This window comes from Podarcis vaucheri, assembly GCF_965113315.1.
Source record: "Podarcis vaucheri genome assembly, chromosome: 15".
Taxonomy (NCBI): Eukaryota; Metazoa; Chordata; class Lepidosauria; order Squamata; family Lacertidae; genus Podarcis; species Podarcis vaucheri.
Window position 1 is genome coordinate 3705972 of NC_138753.1, and position 27379 is coordinate 3733350.

Consider the following 27379-nt stretch of genomic DNA (forward strand, 5'->3'; position numbering starts at 1 on the left):
GGAGTCTCCTTCTTTGGAGGTCTTTAAGCAGAGGCTTGACAACCATATGTCAGGAGTGCTCTGATGGTGTTTCCTGCTTGTTGGACTCGATGGCCCTTGTGGTCTATTCCAACTCTATGATTCTATGACCATTTAAGGAAATGCAATGGAGCCTCACAGAGGGGCTACATGGCCTCAGTTTTAAAAACCCACACACATTTTAAGTGGATATTTACTTATTTGATTCAGATGATTTATATACAGTACCATCCTTTGCCCAAACCACAGGGTGGTTTTCAACAAAGCAAATGGGGGAGAGGACCCATTGAAATATAATGCAATTCTTAAGAAACACATTGCAACAAATCAGGGAGCTCGGCTGGAGTCTGGAGTGTTGCTAGGTGCTTAGAAGGACATGAGGCACACCTTCATGTGACACAAACACGCATAAAATTTGCACCTGTTGATTTATATGGTGAATGGCTAGGACCTCATAAGTATTTCGCAGTGTGCCCTGTCACCTGTATGGTTTTGTTTTTTTAAAAAGGGCTTTTTTTTAAAAGGGTAGGGTTATGGAGCTTAGTTCAGAAAGTCTGAGGCTCTGGCTGCCTGCTCCACCCCCTAACAACTCCCCTGCTTGGAGTCTAAAGATCACACTCATCAAGCTTGTCTACTTTGCATGCACACCATATATTTTTAAACACACAGCTTCCCCCAAAGGATCCTTGGAACTGTAGCTTACCCCTCACAGAGCTAAAGTTCTCAGCACCCTTAAGAAACTACAGTCCCCAGGATTCTTAAGGGGAAGCTGTGTGCTTTAAATGTGTGGTGTGTGCACAACCAGAGACTCAGGAAGGTAAACACCTCATTAAAAAGAGCGAGGTATAAAATTTCATAAAGCTGCTGAAAGAACCTTAAAAGCACATTTAAGATATAGTGTAATCTTCTTGTTGGCATCCATCTGGGCACCTCTGGGGGTGAAGTTAAACCACTGTAACAGCACCTAAGTGACCTCTCTGGGGCACAAGCCTGGGCAGTGTGTTGGAGGTCCTGGGCTGCCCAGATGGCAAGACTCGCCTTCCGGCCTCGCTGGTGTGGTCCAAAGAAAGCAGAATAGTTATCATGTACATCTAAATTTACCACTAAAGCTGATCTTACTTTTAGAGGCTGAAATGTCAGAGGTGCTCAGGGAGCTGAGGACTGCTGAGAATGCGAAAGTGTTCTCTCTCGGAGGCTCAGGTGTGTGTGCCTGCGCGCGTTACTAAGGAATATCACAAAGGGCTGCCAAGGGAATATCAGCACCCAATGGAATAAAATGCAGAATGACAAGAAAACTTCTTCGCATCTCCCTTTTTCTTTTTTTCAACTGCACAATTTGGTCTCCTAAACACCAGTTACTGACGATAATGGCATTCAAGAAAACTTTCCCGCACTTGCAACGTTTATGGCCATTTCATTCAGAGTAACTGTAGCAGAAACAAAGAACTGATTTTGCTACTGTCTCAAATGGATTAGAAGTAATAACAGAATCGATACTAATTCAAACCTATTGCCCTTTTGCATTTTCAGTGCCGTTGTTCTAAGAAATTACTCTGAGTAGGCATCTTTTTAAAAGATTCAAAATCTATTTCATGCTAAGAAAACAAAATGCTTTAAAAATTGACTTTAAGTACTAATCAGGGTAAGTTATTTGAAAGTCAAATCCTCAGCTGCCTGGAACGTTTGGTGGAAACCTACCTCAATGTGTGCAATTCTTTTAAGATTTCTTTTAAATGCTAGTGACCGTGTTAGATGATATTAAAGGCTTTATTAAAACAAAAACAAATGCAACCACATGGACTTGCATGGATCTGAGCAGTGGCCTCGGAGGGGGCTGCTTTCCTATCTGCTGGGGAAAAAGAAAAGGCATGAAGACCCTGGTGTGTTTTTTCCCCTCCTTACAGAGAAAAGCAATGCTTGGGAGTGCCTGACTAATATTAACAGAGAGTTCTTGATGAAATTAAAATGGGGGCTCATAAAACCAGCTACTCAGTGAGAAGAGCCCAAGGCAGGTATCAGCACTGGTGGGCTCTGCTGGATGCCAGCTGTTGGTTCCAGATTTGCATGTTACCTATAACAGAGCTGGAGTCCTTACCTGGCATGTACATGTTCTGAATATCAGTTCCTCATTGCACAGGCTTGAGGGTTTTTGTGCTCACAGAACTACAGTTCCCAGGATTCTTGAGGGGAAACGATGTTAATCTTTAAAGATGCGATTGTCAGATTCCTTCGTTTCTGGCTGTGTACACACTGCACATTTAAAGCACACAGCTTCTCCCAAAGAATCCTGGGAACTGTAGTTTATTAAGGGTAATGGGAACTGTAGCTCTGCGAGGGGTGAACTGGGAAGCCAGTGCCTTTATAAAGAGTGCAAGCCCGCAGTCATGGCCCACCTGCCACAGAGGCTTCCATAAATGCTCCATTGCCATTTTGCCCCATCCCATCCACTCCTCCTCACTTAACTCAGCATGCAAGGTTTTGCAGAAATGAAAGCAACCCCTACTGACAGCATGTATCACTTTATTATAATAATACAGTGTTGGCAAATCAGAAAATTTCACATTTCAAATCATTGGAAGCATTTTTATTCCACAAGTCAAATACAGCCAGGGGGTGTAGGGTGAGTGGGAAGGTAATAGTCTAAAAAAAGGAGGCACCTGGACAAAAATACAAGGAACCACAGTAATGGAAAATACAGCTTTTAGTTACACATAAAAATTATATATTTATATTTTTTATATATTTATATACATATTTAGAATCAAACTTGAACTTGAACCAGTATTTTTAAAAAAAAAAAAAGAAAAAGGAAATTGGGAAGCTATTATGCACAATTTAATTTACAAACTGTAAATGTACTTGTTTGTAATTTCTCAGCACTAGTGTAAGTATTGATATTTATTTTCCCAAGGGCAACTTTACAATAATATATCCTTCTTGTCTGTTTTGGATTCAGTCAATGAATGATTGCATTTGTATGTTACAACAAACCACATCACAATAAACCATGGTTTATGGAGAAAAGTCTAGCCTTCATGCACTCCCTTTTCATCTTCCTCCAAGTGTGACCACAAGGAGGAGCTCAGAAGTGTTCAGCTTTCACTTCTAATTAACCACAGCTTGTCGTGCGATCCAATCTTAACTATGGTTTGTTTCAAACAAGCCAACTTCAAACCATCCTTTATGAAGCTGGCTTGTTTAAACAATCCATCATTAATATCCATCTTCCTTGTGGCTTCACCAACATGGAGGGAGGGTAGGATTGTTCTTGAAGTGATAGTCTATTGAGATGGTCAAATGCAGCCATTGTAATTATGCGCAGCTTTGTACTATGAATCTCTGAGGGTGCCTTATCGCAACCAAACCACGAGGGCCAAACCACACCTCCATATTTCTCAGTGTACTTGCCTATTATTAGTGTTTTAGACTAAGGTGCTGCCTTTAGGCAGAACGTGATTAACCCGTGCCATAAAACAAGTTAACTAGAATCAGGCAACAACTTGTATGTCTAAACAAGCCATCAACGGGATGAGCTGTCAATGTCAAGGTCTGGCAAAGCCAACTGAAAACAGCACACACCTCGGCGGAGACAGCTCATGTCTCAAAGCAGAGCTGTTAAACTTAGAAGAGTGTTCCCCAAATTTCTGACAGCTGTAGACATACCGTAGTTGTTAAAATGAGAGGCGTGCTGCATTTTTATACCTGGAAAGGTTTGCCTTCAAGAATTACCCACCTGTATTTCTGTGTAATTCATTAAGACTTGATTCTAGCTTTGAAGGGGCTGTCAGAACCGCAGCGTCCCACTGCTTCTCTCCTACACTTCTGCTCTTCCCAGGAGAAACGTGTGCCATCTGAATTTCCTGAAATGACTTGGATGTAACACCAGAGGAATAGAGAAAGCTGCCTGCTACCAAATCAGACCAGCAACGGATCCGGCTCAGTGTTGTCTGCACTGTTTGGCAGCGTCTCTCCAGGGGTTCAGAGGTATTCCAAATCCTGCCTTCAGGTGTTATAGGGGCCTCCTGCAAGGAACTTAGATGCTCCAACACAGAGCTATGCCCCTTTGCTCCAGTGCACTGCGGGAAATGTAAAAGGACAGCTATACCTGTGCTATACCAGGAGAGATCCATGCCACCTGGGTCTTCGCTTGGGGTGCTGGAAAAGGAGGCACAGAGTAGGCACAACTGGAGGGGGCTGCTGGGGTCTTGGCACTTGGCCAAAGATCCTGGGCGTCGGGGCAGAGGTACAACAGGGAGCCTCCTCTGACGGACAGCCACTTGTGCTGCATCTCTTATCATTGCTGAATGCTCTGAATTGCTCCTGCTGTGGAAAATACAAGGTGGCAATGCCTTCAGAGACATGATCTGCAAAGAAGCCCCATTCACCCCTTGGTTTGGTCCCAAAAGCAGTGTTTTGTTTACTAAGGCTTCTCACAGCTGGTTTCTCGCTGCACGCCTGTTATGTACTGAGTTGAATAGGATCCAAAATGCAGCAGTCTGATTGGTCCTGGAACAATAGGATCCAAAAGGCAGCAGTCTGATTGGTCCTAGAACAATAGGATTCAGAATGCAGCAGTCTGACTGGTCCTAGAACAATGCAGCAGTATGATTGGTCTGCAGGAACCACCCAATCCAGCTCCAGATGGAAGTGAATCCACAACCTGATTGGCCTACAGGAGAATTCTGGAATTAACCAATCACGTGCAGCCCATTGTGTAAATAATGTATATAAAGCAGATACTTTGGGGAAACTTTCATTCCCTCCTCACCACTATGAGCTGAATAAAGAGCACGAAATTCACTCTCGAGGCCACTTGCGAATGGCTGATGCAGTCATTGCTGCTTTGTGTGACTCTGAATGGCCTTTGGATATTTGGGAGGAAATAGGAAACAAGCAGGCTAAAGGGCCCATCCCCTCTGCTGGCAAATCCCACATTTTTCTGACCCTCTGGTCTTTCATGGGGACTTTCACAAGAGAAATTGGTTAGATGCAAAGATTCCCTTTCCTCTTGACTGAAGAAGCCTGTCTGGAAAACAACCTCTGCATCCAGGCTGATGTTTCTGCAGCAAGAAGACTGTACCAGTCAACTGATTATGTTAATCCTTTTACAAGTGTGATGAAGGGTTTTTTTTAAAAAAAGAATCTTTTCCACCAGTTTCCCGCGCCCCCACTTGAAATGCCACATTTCTCAGGACTATCTCTCCAGCTAAAAAATGGCTATTCCCTGTGTTTCAAGTTGCATTAACAAACTGTACTTTTAAGTAGCATTTAAAATGATACAATTCTCCAATTCTTTTCTGATATACATTTCAATGGGGGGAGGGAAGAACGTCGACGTTTGACATCATTAACTATGCTGAGGCTCTAGAAACCAGCTTTTAAATATGAAATTGTGTTTTGGCTACAGGAAAATTTGTACAGATCCTTTAAAAAACCGACAAAACAAAAAGACAAAACCTACACTAAAAGAGTCGGCGGAGGGCACAAAAAAAACCCTACTTGGGGCTCAATTTAAGGTCCAGTTTCTCAAAAAGGACACACCTTGTGCATCCCGGCCAATCGCTTTCCTAGTGAAATGCTTCAGCAAACAGTTGTAAACATTACACAAAACTGATGTTTTTGAAAAAAACAAGCAAACCACACAGAGAAATACAATTTTCACAACATTGTACAACATTTTCACTGGCTGATGCACGTTTTGATTCGATGGTCAATACTAATCCCATTCTGTACACTCGTCCTATTGTTAAAAGGCACAGGTTGGTTAGGAAAGGAAAGGAAAGATGGGAACTTTCCACTTTTCACCCTCCCTCTGTCTCTCACGATAGAGGTTAAGAATTTCATTTCTACCTCTTAGTTGCTTCTTCTATACTCCTTACCTCATTAAACATTTACGAGGAAATGTCCAAACTGCTATGTCTAGAGAATAAGGCAGAACTACAAAAAAATAAAAATAAAAATTGGATGCTTGTGTGAAATCCAGAAACTCTGGGCTATCTCTTAAGTGGTCCTCCTAGTGTTGTTGCTCAAGGCAGGAGGTGTCTCATGATAAAGGGGGGGGGAGAGTTTTTGCCAATTTCCCCCTCCACCTGCAGACCCCAGCCTCCCCCCCCCCCGAAAGGCAGTGCTTTTTTCTGGGAGTACTCAAAGGTATGCAGTACCAACACCTCTTCTTTTTTTTTCCCTAGAAGAAAAGCACAAATTAAAAGTGTAGCACTTACTGTAATAATTTCATGGTGAGTACCAGCACCAATTTTTTTTCCTAGTAGAAAAGCACTGCAGATGGGGATAAGAAAACCAGCCAATTTTGGTTTCTCATTTTTCCAATATTCAGTTCTCTTCTTCAACTTTCCACATCAGTCGGGGGGGGGGGATCGGGATGGGGACTCTCTCCAGCATTCTAATGCAAATTTTCCCCAATATACACATTTTTATATGACATACATTTGCATTTTTTCATAATATAATGCTGTTTTGCATGTCTTTCGACACATACATGCATTTTTATGCACACTCTGTTTTGTACACGATATTGGCTGGAAATGGCAAAATTCAGAGAAGTGTCAATCCCAAAGGATTTGTTGCGTTTCAGCTAGTGTATCAATTTGGTAATTTCAAATTAGGTTGCTTTGTCCTTTAAATGAGAACTGATTCCAGTGTCTGCCCCATCCTTTCTCCAACCCCCTGGAAGTGATTTTCAAAAAAATTAACTTTTCTCCTCCAGCAGAAACCTCCTGCTGAACCAGTCGCTCTACAAAGACCAAATGAATTCAGCCCTCTGCTTTGGGCATAAGAACCTTGCATAAAAGACATGCAAGTAGCACTGCCCTAATTCCCGCCACAATGAAAAAAAACCCATTGTGGAAGCCAACTCACTCCATTTCAGACACCTCCGCCAAGCTCCCATTTGCAGAAGAAGCTTTAATTTGCAGCGCTGAAATGTTGGCCTGTCATGAAAATCACTTCTGCCCTGCTTAGTACACAGGGCTGACTGGCTGGCCCTTGTGACAATCAAAAGCCGCTTCAACTCTTATTGGAGCAAGACTGAGTGCAGTAGAGGGGTGGGCCCTCACCTCTTCTCAGAGAATATATATATTTGGAAATGACTCCTCAAAGCGGAAGCAGAAGCCCCTTTCCATGCCCAAGGCTCCCTGTGAGCATATGTCCATAGGAAACGGCTTTCTTCGTCTTATTTTTACATTTATACCCCACCTTTCCTTCAAGGAGCTCAACAAGGTGGCAAATGCCATTCTCCTCCTCCCTGTTTAATCCCCACAACCGTGTGAAGTAGATTGGGCCGAGAGTAAGTAACTGGACCGAGGTCACCCAGGGGGCATAGCTGTCAACTTACAGATTTGAAAATAAGGGACCAGCAGCCTCGAAAATAAGGGATCAGCAGCCAAAATAAGGGATTTTTCCCAGCACAGGTATGTTCAGCTTCTGAGCCCCTCCGAGCCAAACGCAGAAAGCCCAGCCAGCAGCCAAACGAAGCCTCAAGCGGTGGTTCCCACAGCGCAGCAACCCGGCAAAGGGGATGCAGCAAGGAAAACCACTGCCACCTCTCCGCTGGGAAGCGCTGAGCAAAGGCAAGTCCCCAGGCAACGCGGCCGATTTGATCGGCACAAGGCATGCAAGCTCCACCCCCCAGTCATTCTTAGACTCCTTATTGGGTGAACAACACAGCCAAGCAACACAGTTGGAGCCTCCCTCCTCCATGGCTGGCAGAGAGGGCGGGAGAGGACCTGCTTCATTTGAAACCCGGGAAATTTAAGGGATATTATCAACAAGGGACAGCAGCAGGACACGGCGCTGGGATAAGGGACTTTCCCACCAAATAAGGGACGGCTGACAGCTATGCAAGGGGGATTCATGGCTGAGTGGGGATTTGAACCCTGGCTTCCCAGGTCCTAGCCCGGCACTCTAACCGCTACACCACAGTGGCTGTCAGCGAGACTGATGGGTCCACCTAGCTCAATACACAGCAGACGGGGAATTTAATCTCTGCCTGAGGGACACTGGAGAGCTCATGCCAGCTGTGGCTGTAGCCACAGACAAGAAGTGGGTGGAAGAACAGATGCAGCTCTGATCTTTGCATTGTAGGCTACCATCCCAGTTACATAAAGGTAAAGGGACCCCTGACCATTAGGTCCAGTCGTGACTGACTCTGGGGTTGCAGCGCTCATCTCACTTTATTGGCCGAGGGAGCCGGCATACAGCTTCCGGGTCATGTGGCCAGCAGGACTAAGCCGCTTCTGGCGAACCAGAGCAGCGCACGGAAACACTGTTTACCTTCCGGCTGGAGCGGTACCTATTTACCTACTTGCACTTCGTGCTTTCGAACTGCTAGGTTGGCAGGAGCAGGGACCGAGCAACGGGAGCTCACCCTGTCGCAGGGATTCGAACCGCTGACCTTCTGATCAGCAAGTCCTAGGCTCTGTGGTTTAACCCACAGCACCACCCACGTCCCCCCAGTTGCATAACCTTCAGCTATTTTGACACCCACCCACACAAAAAAGCCAGCAAGCAGGTTTTCCACTACTAGTCTACTTTGACTGACATTGGCTCCCCAAGGAGTCTTTCCCTAGCCCTGCCTAGAGATGCCAACGAGGACTGAACCTGAGACGTTCTGCATTCTCCTCCCTCTGTCTCTTGGCCACAGAATCAGGGCAATTTGCAAACCTCGAAAAGGACGACTGATCATTATTCAGCTGAGCCGCAGGTCCCTGATCACATCTCATAATCTTGGAAGCACACGAAACAGCACTGCAAGCACGTGAGCCATGGACCTGCACCCGAGAAGGATACGGACAACCATGTATATGATAATGTACATTAATAAGCAAATGACGACAACAAAGAGAGGGTCAAGGTTGTTTAGTTAAATGCTCCAGCTTCCAGGGTCATCAAGGAAAGTGGAAGTCCATATGTTAACACCAGTGTTACAGCAGTCTCTGCTTTGGTCTAAACTAGGAGCTGTCAACCTGGTCCCTAACACCCACTAGTGGGCGTTTCAGGATTCTAGGTGGGCGGTAGGAGGTTCTACGGCACAAGCTGAATCCTCCTTCCCTTGAGCACTGGTGGGCAGTAAGGAAATTTCACCACCAAGAAAGATGAATTAGTGGACGGTAGGTATAAAAAATTGATGCTTTTGAATTCTGGTGCTGGAGGAGACTCTGGAGAGTCCCATGGACTGCAAGAAGATCAAACCTCTCCATTCTTAAGGAAATCAGCCCTGAGTGCTCACTGGAAGGACACATTGTGAAGCTGAGGCTCCAATACTTTGGCCACCTCATGAGAAGAGAAGACTCCCTGGAAAAGACCCTGATGTTGGTAAAGAAGGAGGGCACAAGGAGAAGGGGACGACAGGAGACGAGATGGTTGGATAGTGTTCTCGAAGCTACCAACATGAGCCTGACCAAACTGCGGGAGGCAGTGGAAGACAGGAGTGCCTGGCGTGCTCTGGTCCATGGGGTCACGAAGGACACGACTAAACGACTAAACAACAACAACAAGGTATAAAAAGGTTGACTACCCCTGGTCTAAACAGACCAACTGCCAAACCCTAACCAGTTTCATTGCTGAGAAACCTTCGGATCTGGATGATAAAAGCCAGAATTGGTTTGCTTTTAATGAAATGAAGCTGAGATCTGATTCGGGACCCAAATCATTTCGTAAGGTTTAAGGCAAATGGTGCGTTTTGTTACAGCAGCTGGCCGTGGCAAAACGAAACCAGAGCAGATGCCACACCTGCAACAAGAATCTTCCCCACATCAGATCCAGTTCTGTTCAGATGGGAGAGAGCCAGCTCTGCTTATGCCGAATCGTATCTCATAAGCCACAGAAATGGCCCCGCTCAGCATCCTTACCTGAACAGGAAGCTCTAGCCAGACGTCAGCAGTCACAGACTCAGGGCCAACAACTCAGAGCGACACGATTCTCAAGATGGAAACAGAACTCATTCCTCTCTCTCTCCCCCCCTCTCTCTCTGACTACCATCCTTGCAATCTGTAGATAGGACTTCTGGCTTCAGTACGTGTATTTTCAGATAAGTGGCTTAACTCCTTTAATCCTTACATGCGTACACATAGTAAGATACAGGCCAGACGGACTCAACTGACTACGATCCTATGAATTACTCTCCCTGCATTCTGGTATGTACGAGGGTCAGGCCTGAGGCCAAACTCTTATTAAAATAAATAAAAATAAAGGTTAACAGTTATTGCTTAAGAAAACCGAAAAAAGTCAGCTTGCATTATTTTACTTTTTTGTGTGTGGCTCAAATTATGGCATGCTACTCTGCATTAAAACCACAGCTTGGTTAAACCGATCAGTGAGTTTAAAGCAGTGGTCCCCAAATTAAGTGGTCCCTCTAAGTTCCATAAGCTCATCCTCGGTGCCCTTTACGTTATAAAAAGGGTATAGGGTTTGCACGACCCACTGAGGAGGATAATAACACAATAAAACTCAAAACAGCAACAACTAATTGCACATTTATTCCAAATCCAATTCAAACAATGACTATCAGATTTGAAAGGCTGGAATCACTGGATCACCAGTTTTGCTGAACTAAATTAAACTAGATTCAACAAAACTGTTACACATCCAGCAAAAAATTATATATCCAGCACCCCCCTTGCCTCTTAGCAACCCCCCTAAGTAATACTATTGACCCCCCCCCATGGGGCAGTATCACCCAATTTGGGAACCACTGGTTTCAAGGAACAGCCTCTGCCTTTCACGTGTACATTGTTCCAGTGGAAGTTTAGCAGGAAGAGAAAGGGAGTGAGCGACCACACACAGCTAATTCTCAGAAACACTCATATTTATGGCCAACTCCCTGGCAAAGACACAGAGACCAATTAAGCAATTATATGGGGCTATGCATCAGGTACAGATACTATAGGCACAATGCCATTTACTTTAAAAAAAGAGAGAGAGAATGAGAGGATTTTTGAACTGCATTCTTAATATTTGCTATAGCTAGCAATGTAATAGGAGCTCTGTGGCATCTGATCAAAGGCTTACCTAGTCCAGCCTCCTATTCCCTCAGGGGCCAATAACATGCCTCTGGAAAGCCCACAAGCCATGGGGGGGGGGTATCGCGACAGCTCCCTCCCATGCTTTCTCCCCAGCAACTGTATTCTGAGGTCAACTGCTCCTGCCAGTGGAGGGTCGTATTTAACTATCTTGACTTGAAACCACTGATAGATCTATCATTCTCTGCGGAATTGACTAACCCCCTTTTAAACCAATCCAAGTTAGCAGTTGTCACCGTTAATGATGAGATATTCAGGAGCCGCCACAGCAAAGGCTCTTAAAAATAATTTTGTCGTGAAGATACGCAAGGGGGAGCTCTCTAAGCCAAGCTGAGAATTTTGCCCAGCTCTTCCTGAAATATGAGCTGCATGTTTTTAGGCACAGAAAACACATCTTTAACCTGGGGGGGGGGAGGAGTTTTAACAGCCGATTCAGAGAGTTACACTTTTGATCTTAGAAAAACGGTGTCTCCGTACATTTTCAGGACTGGCATGCACTGATTCGGCCACAGAGGGCGAGGAAGAGACACAATTTTTGTCAACGGCACACAATTTTTGCCACAACTCAACTCATTTCCAAGGAATGCCCCCCCCCCGATTGCCATTTATTATATTACTTTACAAAATAGCACAGATCAGGCTGGAAAAAACCAAAAAGCAGGTTCAAAAAAGTCCAGATATTTAAGAAACAAGATATAAAAAGTGGATTGAGGCTTTAAAAAAGGTTTTTGAGACACACACACACAAAGAAACTGGGAGGTAGACAGAGATTTTTGAGGATAAAAAACAGGTGGTTTTTTTTTGAGGCATTTAGCCATTATAAATGTCCGAGGCGACCCAACCACTGCTGAGCACCCATTATGCAGATCCAGAACGTCCATTTCTCATGTGTATGGAAGACTCATCAGTGCACTTGGGGTCTTTTATAGTCCTTCAAGTGCTTCTTGCTGTCATTTCTACTGCTCCCCCTCTGCCCATTCATTTCTTAGCAATGAGGCTCAACGGAAGCGCCCTAATATTTCTTCTGTCCACCGATTTCAGGTGGGAACATCCGGATGTTCGATACTGGGAAAGTACTATAAAATTGTGGGTATCGGAGTGGGGGAGGCGTGCTCTTTCGGGGCGTATTTTGCAAAGAAGGGCAGAAAGACAGAGAGCATGACACCCACAATTGCCAGCATGTAGCCCCATCCGATCTGGCAGTCGCCAGCGTAGTAGATGCTTGAATTTTCGCAGTACCTCTGCACGGCAGTGGAACCGAGGCCGAAGGGGTAGACAAGGAGCCCAAATCCCATGATGAACACTAGCAGGAGAGAAGGCAGAAAAGGAGAAGATGGCATTAGTGTATATATATATAGTAATACACACACACACACACACACACACACACACTTCTAGTGTTGTGCCAAAATTTTCACTTGTGTTTCTGCACCCAATTTTTAGCAATTCTCCGCAATCTATCCTTGACAACAGCGTTCTGCTATCCACAGAAATGCCCTTACGTTTTTTTTGTTTGGCAGAGTGGGAATATTAGAATTAGATTTGTCCAAACATCAAATAAGCTAATAAGCGGCTGTCAGCTTTAATGCCCACCTCGAGCAAGTAGGAAAATAAACCCATTAAGCTCCCATTGCACGAATCATGGCTTTCTCCTGTCACCGAGCCCCAGAACACTCAATAAACCGTTGTTGGTGGAAGCCACGTTTTCAGACACGCTTACTAATGACCGCTTAATAGCGCTGTCCGTCAGTGGAGTCACACGCCAGGGGAGTCCACAAAATTAAGAGGGATCCCTTAATGGGGATCTTGTTAAGAGCAGCTGTGTGGACCACTCATTGCTCAACTTAAGTTTCAGAACGATGTTGAAAGGAGAAAAAGCTTCCGAATGTAACTATCAGCTGCTATGACTGGCCCTCTGATTGTGACTGCTAACATACAAAAGCAAATTTTGCATCCTTTGCTTTGCCCACTGCCAGCACAAGGCCCTCAGGAGTTTCCCCAGCCCTGTTGCAGGCTCAATTTGCAGAGTCAAAGGGAAGGACATTTTCCACCTCTCTCTCATAATAGTAAAGGTACAGGGACCCCTGACCATTAGGTCCAGTCGTGGCCAACTCTGGGGTTGCGGTGCTCATCTCACTTTATTGGCCAAGGGAGCTGGCGTACAGCTTCCGGGTCATGTGGCCAGCATGACCAAGCCGCTTCTACTGAACCAGAGCAGCGCACGGAAACGCCGTTTACCTTCCCGCCAGAGCGGCACCTATTTATCTACTTGCACTTTGACGTGCTTTTGAACTGCTAGGTTGGAAGGAGCAGGGACCGAACAACGGGAGCTCACTCCGTCACAGGAATTTGAACTGCCAACCTTCTGATCGGCAAGCCCTAGGCTCTGTGGTTTAGACCAGAGCGCCAGCCGTGTCCCCTCTCTCTCATAATACTAGATACTAAATTGGGGGGTGGAGCGAAACTGCTATGTGGCTGCAGCATTAAGAGGCAACGTGATGGAAGTTTATAAAATGATTCCTGGCATGAAGGAAGTGGACAGAGGAAAACTTTTCTCCCTCTGTCATAACTCTGGGAGTCGTAGGAATCCAATGAAGCTGGACATTCAGGAGAGATAGAAGGAAGAACTTCTTCCTGCAGCACAGAGTTAAACTATGGAACTCTCTCTCTCTCTCTCTCTCTTTTTTTTTAAAATAATGTTTATTAAAGTTTCACAGACAATAAAAAATTCCAAAATTTAAACGTAAGAAAAACTACAAAAATATAAAAATACAAAAGCAAAACACATAAAAAATACACAATAGAAAACAGTTAACAAAAGAAGGGAAGAAAAAAGAAAGAATAAGAGCAAAAAGAAAAACCAAAAGACAAAACAGAAAATAGATTAGTATTTTCAAATCTTATACTTCATTCACTAGTTTCTTGACCTCCTCACACCTCCCATTTTGTATTCCAGTTCAGATATTAAATTCAGCAAGTCCTTACCCTCTAACATTTATCCTCACTCAAGATATTAACCTATTATAAATATCAATTTTCCAATTATCAATCCCTATTTACATTTTCTTAGAAATCTTTTTACCAATACCACTTATTTTCCATCAGACATCGTTTTAACATTCCTTAATTTTACAGTGCTTCTGCAAATGGTCCTTAAATTTCTTCCAATCTTCCTCCATCGACTCTTCTCTAAACTATGGAACTCTCTCCCACCAGACGCAGTGACAGCCACCAAGCTGTACAGCTTTGAAAGAGGATTAGGCAAACTCATTGATCAGGCTACCAGTAACGATGGCTATGCTCTCCTTTCGTTGTCGGGGGCAGTATACACTTGTGGGCTTCCCTTTGGGTTCTTGGTTGTCCCCTGTAAGAACCGGATGCTGAGCCAAATTCCCAGGCCTGATCCAGCAGCCTGGCTCTCCTTTTACATTCTGAGGAGCCAGGCGTGGCAGAAGTGGACGAGTGAAGGTCACAGGCACGGATGCGGGAGGTGAGGGGCAATCCGATAAATGGCGGTGCGCTCCTTTGCCAGACACCTCTCACCCTGCGCCAAGACATCCCTCTGACGCCGCAAAAGTTAACGGCTCACGTCGGTTAGGGCAGTTTTGCGACCTCCCACAGTCGCCCGGCTCAGGCCATTCATTATTTTGCTGCACTGCACTCCACACTCCTTCCCGCCCTGACACCAGTAACCCATTAAGAATCCCTCACTCAGAGTCCTTCGCCAGAAAAGTCATTGTCAGCTAGCGAGATGGTTTATGGCCGAGACCACAAGCATCAATTTAACAGAAGGTCACCTTTTATTTCTGCTTTCTAATCTGCCTGGCTTCCAGGGAGCGGGGGGTTTCGCTTCCCCGGGGCTGTGGTTTACAGGCTTGTGTTACCTGCGCTCTACAGTAGCGGATGCTCTCCGCTATATAAAACCTTCTTCTGGAGGATTTACAACCTGCCCGTAAAACACCCATTCCCCTCCCACAGCTGAAATACAGAAAGGAAGACCTGCAGGGATGCTCTGCCTTCTCCTCAACCAAGAGAAGGGTCACTTCTTGCCCTACTTCATCCAGATCTGCCCACCCCCCTCGCACCCTGGCCTGGAGACAGAAAAGGCCCACATGCACACACTTTGCAAGATATGAGCAAACGCTGCACCCAGTAGAATTAATCAGAGCCTGGAAAAGAACATAGAGCTGGAAGAGGAAGTGGGGAAGAGTGGCACTCTTTCAACTTCCTCTCTCAACTCTTATGTACTATTCAAGAGTGGGAAAGGTTTAAATAACGACAAATAGGACAATGTGTGTGCATGGGTGGCATTTAGGGTCAGACTAGGACGTGGGTGGCGCTGTGGGATAAACCACAGAGCCTAGGGCTTGCCGATCAGAAGGTTGGCGGTTCAAATCCCCGCGACGGGGTGAGCTCCCGTTGTTCTCTCCCAGCTCCTGCCCACCTAGAAGTTCGAAAGCATGTCAAAGTGCAAGTAGATAAATAGGTACCACTCCGGTGGGAAGGTAAATGGCATTTCTATGCGCTGCTCTGGTTCGCCAGAAGCGGCTTAGTCATGCTGGCCACATGACCCGGAAGCTGTACGCCGGCTCCCTCGGCCAATAAAGCGAGATGAGCACCGCAACCCCAGAGTCAGTCACGACTGGACCTAATGGTCAGGGGTCCCTTTACCTTTACGGACATGGGAGACCAGGGTTCAAATCCCCCACTTGGCCACAAAGCTCACTGGGTGACCTTGGGGGCTACTCTCTCAGCCTCGCCTACCTCGTATGGAGAGGAGGGCTGCAGGTGCCACCTTGAGTTCCTTGGAGGAAAGTGGGATATAAATACAGGTTGTCTCCAGCTACATTCTACTCAGACCCATTGAAAGAAACGAACCCACCATCATTAACACCCCAAAGGGCCTATTAAGTCCAGCACTAAACAGATGCCTCCGGGAAGTCACAGTCCTCCTCCTTTCATGACCCCCAGCGACTGGTATTCAGAGGCATCCTTATCTGACACAGAAAGTGTCAGGAGTTCAGCCTACACTTGAGTAGGACCCTGGCAGAGACACATGCCCGACTGGCATGTTCTCTCCCTCCTGGTCGATCGTTCAGGAGCTTCATAAGCTTTCTTCTGCCCGAACATCATAGCAACCGATGCCAACTGACACCAGCACATTTAGGGATCCACAGCCTTCGCAGCTTGCGTAGCAGACCTCAGCAACTCAGCATTTTGGCTAATCTACTTTATTTACATATAAACACATACAGAGCACTGCAACATGGCTCCCGCTCTCTCTATCATCAGACAGCAAAAAGAGAAAGGACAATAGTCCCCCGTCACAGAACACAGTAACACAAACATCCTGTCTCCGTCACTTCCCACTCTGTGGAGTCAAAACATACACCATCATGTGATAGACAACAATCCCATGACTGCAATCATGGATCAGGAATTCTAACAGAAAGTTGCCCACAGCCATCATGAGTGGCTAGAAGTCTTCAGGAGCCTTATCTGCCTAGTCCCATTTTAAACCCCTCTAATTCCATTATTTCAACTATGGGCTGTGTGAAGTCAGAAGAGCTGTTTAAGAACTGGGAGAATGAGATCCATAGGGGCAAACTCATTAAACCAGCAGTGGCAGTTTTTTGTACAGGAAGTCTCCAGAGGCAGCCCCAAGTATGACACACACAGCAGCACTGTAACCCAGAAGCTAGCAGACTGTGGATAACTGTGATTAAAAAGAAACAGCTGCAATTCACCCTTAAGTTTCTAGATGGCAGCACCACCTAGGTCTCGGTAGTCTCAATGTTCAGAAACCGGCATCAGTCCCCCATTCCGTTCCTTAAGTATCTCCACCAACAAAGCATGAACTATTTATTTTTATTGACATCAAGAGAGGTTAGGGGGTCCAGGGCTTGGTCATATGACAAAAGCGTCTCTCCCTACATGTAAACAAACTGTGAAAAAGACTCTACGGATTGAAAGTGGCGACGCTGTGTGCTTTCCCCCATTTATTGGTAACACAAGAAAATCTTTTAATAAAAAAACCTAATAAAAAGGAGTGAACTATAAAAGAGGCAGCCTTTTCCCCTTCTAGGTGGCTGGTGGGGGGAACTGGAGTGTAAAGATTTGTCCTGCACCTCTAACAAGATTTGGGGCAGACCACTATGGCGTCCCCATGAGCAAGGAGGCAAAGTTTTAGCTTAGCAATATCGAAAGCAACACGATGGCCAGAAACAATTACAGAATAGAAAACTTTATGGAATATTGCAAAACTATCAAACTGAAGTCTCTGAAAGTCTTTGAATAAGTCACGGTGCCAGATTTTGCCCGGCGGAGATCTAGCTTGCAACGCTTTGTATAATCGGCAAATGTCCAATTCTGATGTCCAACTCTGAACTCTGCTGAACAGTGTTTCTGGGTAGCAACTACTGTTTCGTTCAGTTCTCCATCAGCCAATTAGCTCAACAAACACTTGTAAGTAGAAAGATGCGCAATTTCTTCATTAACCAATCTTTTTTCGAATTGATATACCGTATTTTTCGCTCTATAAGACGCACCAGACCACAAAACGCACTTAGTTTTTAGAGGAGGAAAACAAGAAAAAAAATATTCTGAATCTCAGAAGCCAAAACAGCAAGAGGGATCACTGCACAGTGAAAGCAGCAATCCCTCTTGCTGTTCTGGCTTCTGGGATAGCTGCGCAGCCTGCATTCGCTCCATAAGACGCACACACATTTCCCCTTACTTTTTAGGAGGGAAAAAGTGAGTCTTATAGAGCAAAAAATACGGTAATATACATGAGAATGAAAAATACTCTGGAATAGGGCTCATGCGATTATGAAGTCACCAAGGTCCAGACAGTGAAGGCTGGAGGGGCAAGTTTGGTACCAGGGCCTGAAGACACCCCCCCCCCTCCAGAAGATGGCAAAGTTGCTACCTCCTTCCTTGGAGGCTTTTAAGCATAGGTTGGATGGCCCTCAGTCATGGATGCTTTAGCTGAGATTCCCGAATTGCAGGGGTTGGACTAGATGACCCCTAAGTTCCCTTCCAACTCTACAATTCAATGATTCTATGACGTTCGCCAAGCGCAGCAGAGGCAATGCCAAGCTCCCTGTTGCCAAGAGTGCACCCAAGGCGATCAGATGCAGCAGGAGGGGACGCTCGGTTTCCGTGTTCTCCCTCTTCCAGGTTAAAGGGGCCAACCAAGGCTGGCACGCCACAAAACCATAGAGCCAGAACTGATGGCCCTGTGGGGAAGCAAAGCTGTTGAGGAGCCGGGACTGATGGCCATGGTTGAAATCACCGAGAGGTCAAAGCGGGTGGGATAGACGCCAGCAGTACCTACAATCCCAAACTCCGAACACTTGGCAGGCACCAGAACAACCTCTCCAGTCTTGTTGTAATAAAAATATGCAGCTGCCCACAAGGCCAGGTGTTGGGGGTAGAGCTGTTTCCCTCTTTCCCGCCCTCTCTCCAGCAAGGAGCGGTTATTTTTGGCTCAATTTAGGTTGCAACAGCTGGCAAAATCCCAGCGTTCTTCGAAAACCATCTTGATGCATTTGCATCAGGACAGGAGAATCTGTCCTTTAGCTCCTCTCTCTCCTCTCCTTGGGGGGGGGGGGTCTCTGCTTAAAAAAGGCAGCGGTTAGCAGAACCAATAGGATAGACATGGCCAAAGAGGCAGGCCGTGCATTCCTTGGTCACCTTGGATCACGACGGGGGCCTCTACGGTGGCTCCCTTCTCCCTGGAAAAAAACTATTCCTTGTGCACCACACACAACATTTGTTGCAGGGGATCACCCACCCCAATCTTAAATTCAATTTGCCACATTTCCAGATCAGTTTGCATTTGTGGGGGAGTGACTCCATGAAAATCCAGCAGCATTTTAGTGCAAATTTCCCCTAATAGACACATTCCTGTATGACGTTTTGCCTAATATAAACATTTTCCCCTAATATAGTTTGTCTGCAGCCTCCGCTAATAATTGCTTTTATACACACACTCCCACCCCCTGATATGTTTACTCTTGCATCCATTACTTGGTCGGAGAACTGCAGGTTTTTGAAAGATGGCTCTACGCTTCAGTTAATGTATTATTAGGGACTGGGTGGGTTAGGGAGATTCAACTTTAAATGCAAACTGGATCATAACTCCTCCTTCAAACCCAGTCTGAAAGTGGGCACAGAATAGCACTTTGTTTGGAAAGCTACCATATAACTTCTGTGAAAGGAAGTGATATAAATTTGGAATAATAATAATATTTTACTACTATTATTATTATTATTGTTGTTGTTGTTGTTGTTGTTAACTAGCAGGGAAAGCCCAGCACTGCCTGGGAATTTTTTAGAAACCATAAATATATTTTGATTTATAAAGGGATTGTGTAATTTGTGAGTTTGGACCTGTCAGTCACACACAAAAAACTGGGTGGGGTCACGGCAAAGTCAAGTTGTGGTCCATCATCTTGCTTCAAAATGGCACCCGGCGTCCAAATATCAAGAAAGAAGGCAGTGCTATCTCAAGAGGCATCCAAACGCACAGAAAGCAAATGGAGAAACCATTTCCCAAAACATATAGTAGATTGCATTGCTCAACCCTATGATTCTATAATAACTATAAACATATCCTTAAAACAATAGTGCTCAATGTGTCCAAGCGGCTAAGCTCCTAACTAAAATTCAGAGAGGTTTGCTTATTATTTATATCTGGGACATAGGGGTGTGTGTGTGTTTCTAATAGTAAGAGACCCAAACATCAGCTTTCTCACCCCCCTCCATTTCAGGCTGCTAATAAAGACTCTTATGTGGAGGTCAAAAACAGACCTTCCCATTCATCAGACCCGCTCCCAAGTCCTGTCACCATTCAGAAGACCATGGTTCCACACACCCCCACCCCATCCCTCCCTAGTCCATTCCACACTTCTTCCAACATGCTGTAAATCAGAACAGGAAATAATTATCCTCTCTGAAGTGTCTCCCCCATCTTCCAGTTTTCTCTCAGCCCACCCCCCCGGCCACAGCCATTTGTAGCCCCATTCCAGCCATACGGCAGACCACAAAACCAAAGATTTAAGAGTGTGCAGCCCTTATTTGCAAATGTTATTTGCATTGGAGAAGGGGGGCGAGTCAGAAAAGCTTCTGGGCCGGCAGCTTTTGGTTAGGGGAGGGTGAGATGTCTCCAATTCCATTTATTATTTTAAAGGGTTACCTTTTATTTATCACATAAAACCCAAGGTGGTTCACAATATACACGGAACCATCAAAATCAATAAGCAACAATGGCTAAAACACCCAGAGAGTCATATATATTGCCTTGCCTCTGCTGTGGCCTTTAGCAAACAATGGTTCTCTCTGCCCAGCCGAATCTGCGCTTAGCCAAACTTGGGTAGCTTTAAAGGAGAATTAAACAAATTTCATGGAGATATCTCAATGGCTACTAGCCCTGAGGGCTAATTTCTTCCCCCATGGCTGGAGACAGTGTGCCTCTAAAAAGCAGTTGCTGGGAATCACAAGTTGTGAGAGTTTCTGCTGTGCTTTCTACAATATGATAATCTTTATTGTCATTGTCCCATACAGAACAACAAAATTGAAAAATCTACATAAGACATTCAAAACCCATCAAGCCTGCTATCCCAGCTATCCCAACCTGGTTAGCCCCCTAAAAACTCTGAGACCCCATTTTAAATACAATAGACTCCCATAGGGACTCCTTACACTGCGTTTAAAACCAAAATCACATTTGGGTAGAAACTGTTTCTCAGGCGGCTAGTCCTAGCCTTTATAACCCTGTACCTTCTTCCAGAAGGCAGAAGCTGAAAGAGATCATTTCTGGGGGAGCACTATCCTGCACTATCTCTGCAGCTTTCCTATGGCACCTGGAAGCATAGATTTGATCCAAGGTGGGAAGAGTGCACCCAATTATTCTCTCCTCAGTCTTTACAACCCTGGACAGCATTGTTTTTTCCCCTGACTGTGCAGCTCCCAAACCACACACACAGACCATAAGTTAATGCACTCTCCACAGTACAATGGTAAAATGCCATCAACAGGTCCTTTGAGAGATTGTTTTTCCAGAGGATTCTCAGCTTGCGGGCTGCCCAGTGGGGGATCTGGCTGCTCCCTGGGAGAACAGGGTGCTGAGCTAGACTGGTTGTCAGCCTGAACCAAACTGGAGGTTTGTGGGGAGAAGGAGCTAAAGACTAGCACTCTGTTGCACCCCCACCAGGAATAAGTTGGAGTTCTTGTTATTAAATATACCGAGAAAATAGCACACCAAGAACTCTGGCCAATATAAGTTTCAGTAGTGGGAGTGGTCCCTACTCGCAAATCAGTAGTCAATTGTAACAAAAATTAATCCATTCAAAAGTATGTATTCTGACAAGGATTACAAACTCAAACAGAGATTACAAACTCAAACTCATAAGGATACGTATGACACAATCATTTGTTACAGAATTAGAGATAAGAGTTTATGAGATACACGCTGATCTACCCACACTTAGTTATCTCTGAGAAACGTAGAAAATAACAGGATCTATTTACACAAATTCTTCAAACTTCCCCTTAAAAATTAGCTAGTGAAGGTGAATACTTTGAAACAGGGCCCTGTCCTGGTTTCTGACCCATAATTGACTTCTGACTTCTGCTCAGTGATTGAAACTAAGACCTTCACTTCAAATCTGACTATGGACTAACATGAACTTATCTCTACTCATAAACTCTTATCTCTAATTCTGTAACGGATTCCAATTCAGTGGAGATCAAGTGACAATAAAAGGCCCAGTAGGGTTCCGCCTGGTTCTATAAAAGCTGCCTAGCTCCTGAGTCTGAATAGTTGCTGGGAATCTCAGGTAGCGAGAGTGCTGCTGTGCTCAGAGTCTGCTTATGGGTTTCTGGTTGGTCACTGTGTGAACACGGCACTGGTCTAAACAGGCCTTTGGCCTGATCCATTCCCATCAGGACCTGGCAACCCCTGCTCTAAATGCATGTAGTATTCCTGGCTATGAAGCCAAGGTCCTGGGTTCAAAACTTGCTTATGCCAAGGCTGTATAAAAGCTTCACGGAACTACAATCTTGCTGGCTCCATTGCTCACCCCCCTTGTGATATATGACGTTGGCCTTTTACCAAGTGAAGTCTCGCCCATCACCAAGCCTCTTGTTTTCAATTGTTCCGAGAGGGGGTCAACCGCCTCCCACCCGAGGGGGAGGATTTGATGAGTTCAGCAAAACGGGTTCATACATCTTCTCAACGGCGGGCCAAGGGGTTGGGGGCAGGTGGGGAGAATCAGTCACTTTTATGAAGATGCTTTTCTTCCACCAAGCCAATTTGCCCTTTTAACATCGTTTGCATTACTTGATGGATGAACCTAAGGCAGTGTGCCTTCAACGAAAACAAGGAGGATCTTGGCAAACACGGCTATGTAGGACTATAACAAATAAGGACGCAGCAAGAACCCTGCTGAATCAGACCCAAGCTCTATCTAGTCCAGGAACAGGGATTACGTGGCCCTCCTGATACGCTTGGACTACACTTCCCATCAGCCAGTGTTGCCGAATGTCAGGGATGATGGGAGCTGTAGTCCACCAGGGCCACCGGTTCCCCATCCCTGAGCTAATCCACCATCCAGCTTTCTACAGCAGCCAATCCAATACCACTGGGAAGCCCACAAACAGGGCGCTCCTCCTATGGCCCCTGGAAGGCTCTGCACAAGTCAATGTGGCCCTCGGTGGTTCCACAGCCCTGCCTTAAAGGGCCATCAGGTTATCTCTTAGTATCTTCACCTTCAATCAGCCAGGAACTGATTCTTTTTCCATCACCGAAGGAGAAATATTTACGGCAAGTTGCCACAGAAGGCTGGGAGCCTCAACCATTTATTTATTTACACAGAGAGAGAGAGCAATCTCTGACGGGAACAAAATTTCAATTAATCACCACCTTATCTCTGAAAGAAGAAGTTGATCTCAAGGACAGAGTTATTATTCGCTTTGTTTTATAGAACGCGCCAGTCATGGATCTCCAGGCAGGAAGCATTTATCCTTTTTCTTTTTCTTTTGGCCAAAGGTGAGCTGGGAGATCTTTAATGAAAAAATACTAAATGGGTTCTCAAGCACACGTTAGTTAGATCAGCAGCAGAAGACTATTGTTCTTTCAAGCTCACATTTCCAAGAAAGATTTTTCTAACAGTTCTTAGCAAGATATCGCCTTCGCATCTGCTTGGCTTATTATTCTGCTGATTTAGGCTTTTGAATGCCTCTAAGCAGATGATAAAAATCCTCCGTTGTTCTTTAAAGAAATCCTTACCGCTCCCGTACATCGTTTGAATGACAAGGAGTCTGTGGTATTTCTAAGAAATAATGGAATCTGGTTAAGAAAATGTTTCCTAATTCAACCACACCATCATCTAAATTTCTGTGCTTGTTGGCAGCTACATTCTACTCAAGAGAAGACTCAATGAAATTAAGGTGCCTATGACTGTAATGTATGATAATTTCAAGAGGCCTACTCTAAGTATAGATCCGAACCCTGTGCTGGCTTGCTATGACTGCCAAGGCTCAATTCAAGGGGGTTGTGATTAGCGATGTTAAATTCTCACCTCACATCACTAGTTGTGATGACTTAAAGGTAAAGGTAAAGGGACCCCTGACCATTAGGTCCAGTTGTGGCCAACTCTGGGGTTGCGGTGCTCATCTCGCTTTACTGGCCGAGGGAGCCGGTGTACAGCTTCCGGGTCATGTGGCAAGCATGACTAAACTGCTTCTGGTGAACCAGAGCAGCGCATGGAAACACCGTTTACCTTCCCGCCGGAGCGGTACCTATTTATCTACTTGCACTTTGATGTGCTTTCAAACTGCTAGGTTGGCAGGAGCAGGGACCAAGCAATGGGAGCTCACCCCGTCACGGGGATTCGAACCACCGACCTTCTGATCAACAAGTCCTAGGCTCTGTGGTTTAACCCACAGCGCCACCCACGTCTTACAATCCCATAAAACTGCAGTGGGATGCCTCTGAATGCCAGAAGCTAGCAAACTGGGGAGAGTTGCTGTCACTCAGGTTCTACTTTGGGGCTTCCCATTGGGACGTCTACTTGGCCACTGTGAAGACATGTTGCTGCACTAGATGTGCCCCCTATGGCCTGATCCAGAAGCAACCTGCAATTCCATTTTCACCTGGGTTTTGACAGTTTCTAACACTGCCCCAAGTTTACAAGCTGGGACGCCTGCAGAGGAGGGCAACCAAGATGATAAACGGTCTGGAAACTAAGCCTTGAGGGAGCTGGGTACATTGAGCCTGGAAAAGAGGAGAGTGAGCAGAGAGGTATGTTAAGTTATCTTCCAATATCTAAAGCGCTGTCACATGGAAGATGGAGCAAGCTTGTTTTCTCCTGCTCCAGAAGGCAGGACCTAAACCGACGGCTTCAAGTTACAGGAAAGAAGATTCTGAACTTTCTGACAGTAAGAGCTGTTCTACAGTAGAACAGCCTCCCTCAGGAGCTGGCAGACTCTCCTTCCTTAGGGGTTTTTAAGCAGAGGTTGGATGGCCCTCTGTCATAGATGCTTTAGTTGAGATTCCTGCATTGCAGGGGATAAAGCTACATTATTCTAGAGGTCCCTTCAAAATCTCGGATTCTAAGGCAAGGGAGCTGCATGAAAAGCCTTCCTTCAACACCACGGAGAGCTCCGGGATTGCCTAGAATAGATAGAAGGAGACTATGGGGCTTAAGCAAACATTTGGAGGCGATTTTCAACTCTCTAAACAAGGGAAGTGAGGGGGTTTGTGGGATGCTTGAAAAATGAGGGTTAGCCACTAAAAATAGCATTCCTCAAGCGAGTTCCTGACCCTGTTAATTGCCAACTGATTTCCCCTCTCCTTTGGGGAAAACAGATAAACAGAAGTTTGTTTTTCTGGGTGGGTTATGCCTTTCATCTCTATGCTTATAGAATCTGTTTCTCCATACCCACCCCTTGAAAGGTTCACCAGCTTAACAAGAGAGCTGTGCGACAGGGGGAGGGAACATTTTGTGAGCCCATGGGCCCCACTGTATCAGCGGCAACCTTCTGGAGGCTCAATGACCACTGTGGGCAGGGCCCAATTTCTACCTTTGCATGCAAAAGATGGCAGTTCACTCACTCACTCTCTCTCACACACAGCTTCCATCCAGGCAAGCATGGGGCATGTGCCACCGTTCAATGACACATTTCCACCCAGGAAAAAGCACTCCACGGAGGGTGCAGGATGTGGCCTGAGGAGAATCCATAGGGTCAGGCAGAGAGATCTGGAGGGCCGCATACGAAACCTGGGTCTGAGCAGGGTGACCTCTCTTCTGAACTTGTGAGGGGGCTGTTTGAACAGGCTAAGGGACTTATAACCTCGCTGTCAGCCCGGTCTAATCCTGACTCAAGCTTTGAAGCTCCCTAGGTACCTATGAGCCAGTCTGAACTACCTTGCAGGGCTGTTGTGAGGACGAAACGGCAAAGGGGAGAACCACGTATGACACTTTGAGCTCCTGGAGGAGAGGTAGGATGTAAATGGAATGAGAACGATGGATAATAATGCCACTCCTCCACCTTGCCAACAAAGGTCCATATAGTTAAAGCTATGGTTTTCCCAGTAATGATGTATGGAAGTGAGAGATGGACCATAAAGAAGGCTGATCGCCAAAGAATTAATGCTTTTGAAATATGGTGCTGGAGGAGACTCTTGAGAGTCCCATGGACTGCAAGAAGAGCAAACCTCTCCATTCTGAAGGAAATCAGCCCTGAGTGCTCACTGGAAGGCCAGATCCTGAAGCTGAGGCTCCAAGACTTTGGCCACCTCATGAGAAGAGAAGACTCCCTGGAAAAGACCCTGATGCTGGGAAAGATGGAGGGCACAAGGAGAAGGGGATGACAGAGGACGAGATGGTGGGACAGTGTTCTTGAAGCTACCAGCATGAGTTTGACCAAACTGCAGGAGGCAGTGGAAGACAGGAGGGCCTGGCGTGCTCTGGTCCAGGGGGTCACAAAGAGTCGGACACAACTAAACGACTAAACAACAACCCCCTTTTTTATTACTTTCACTTATTTATACCAGAAGCAACCATCTATCAAAAGGTGGGGGGGTTGTTGAAAACTGATTACTATTTGAGAGCCAAAAACAGACCACAATTTTGGGAGCTGTGAACCCTTAAACAGCAACATGCAGGTCCTATTTGCCACCAAATCCTTTTTCAAAACACCCTTCCCAATATAATTTTCTGGCATCGTTTCCACTGGTGGTGCTGGGAAGACAGAAGTTTGAAACATTAAAAAGGATGAGGAAAGTGTTCTTTTTTAAAGACAAAAGCTGGAAGAGGTCTTATTTTGGACAGGAGAGGCGCGTCCCCCTCTGTGGCTGCTCTTCTTCTGTGGTTGCTATGGCACTGTGGCACATTTTTTCACACGGCAAGAGAAAGCCCAGCGGCAACCAAACAATAAGCGCTGGGCTCTGCAGGACGGGGTGTCCGTCTCGGCTCTTGACCCGCCTGACACACTCATTCACCGGCCCCAACGTTTGCTGCATCCCCAAACAGCCTGGCAGCAGAGGGAACGAGAGGTGGGAGAGAGAGAGAAGGGTTGCTGCGTCGCATATCACAGCGCGAAGGCTGAATTTTAATTGAGCCGGGAAGGGATGTGTGGCCAGGGTGACAGCGAGGTTTATTTAGGGGTCCTGGCGCTGTCAGGGAATGAATGCTTCATTCTTTGGGGGCTGTTCACTTCGAAGAGGGAAGGAACAAAATAAGGGGGTTTTGTGTGTTTTTTTAAGGGACAGACAATCAAAGGGACGACGTGGGAGAGTCTCCCACGCCGAGACGTTGATTTCTGAAGCATAACTGGTTGCTTGTGGGTTCAGTAAAGGTGGCCAAGAATAGAAGCCCAAGAAGCCTGTTGCCAAATCAGACCACTAGATCCACCTCGCTCAATACTGTATACTCTGGCTGGCAGCAGTTATCTGGATTTTCCCCAGCTGTGCCTGGAGACACATGGGACCTTCTGCGTGTGAATCAGGTGTTCTACTGCTGAGCCCCTAAAAATAAAGCTTGTGTTCTCCTGTTCTGGAACCAATGGCTTCAAGATGCAAGAAAGCAGATTCTGAAAGAACATCAGGAATAACTTTCTGATAGTAAGAGCCCTTCGACTGTGGAAGAGACTCCTCCTTCAGGAGGCGATGAACACTCCTTCTTTGGAGGTTTTTAAGCAGAGGTTCTACAATTCTATGATCCCCCATGATTGTATGATTTCAGTCCTCGTAGTTTTGAATGAAGGGCTGGTTTAAATAGGAACTTAGGAAACTGGCTTCTGCCAAGTTAGAGCATCAA

The 27379-nt window shown here is 45.7% G+C and overlaps 1 protein-coding gene across 1 annotated transcript in view; it reads right to left on the reverse strand.

The window, feature by feature from the left end:
- Positions 1-11185: 11185 nt before the first annotated feature.
- The window catches only part of LHFPL7 (LHFPL tetraspan subfamily member 7), a 75770-nt gene continuing 59576 nt past the window's right edge, over positions 11186-27379 (reverse strand). The window contains exon 3 of the mRNA XM_082201930.1: positions 11186-12357. Within this exon, the coding sequence (XP_082058056.1) occupies positions 12131-12357 (227 nt within the window). The 3' untranslated portion in view covers positions 11186-12130. The remainder of the gene's footprint in view (positions 12358-27379) is intronic.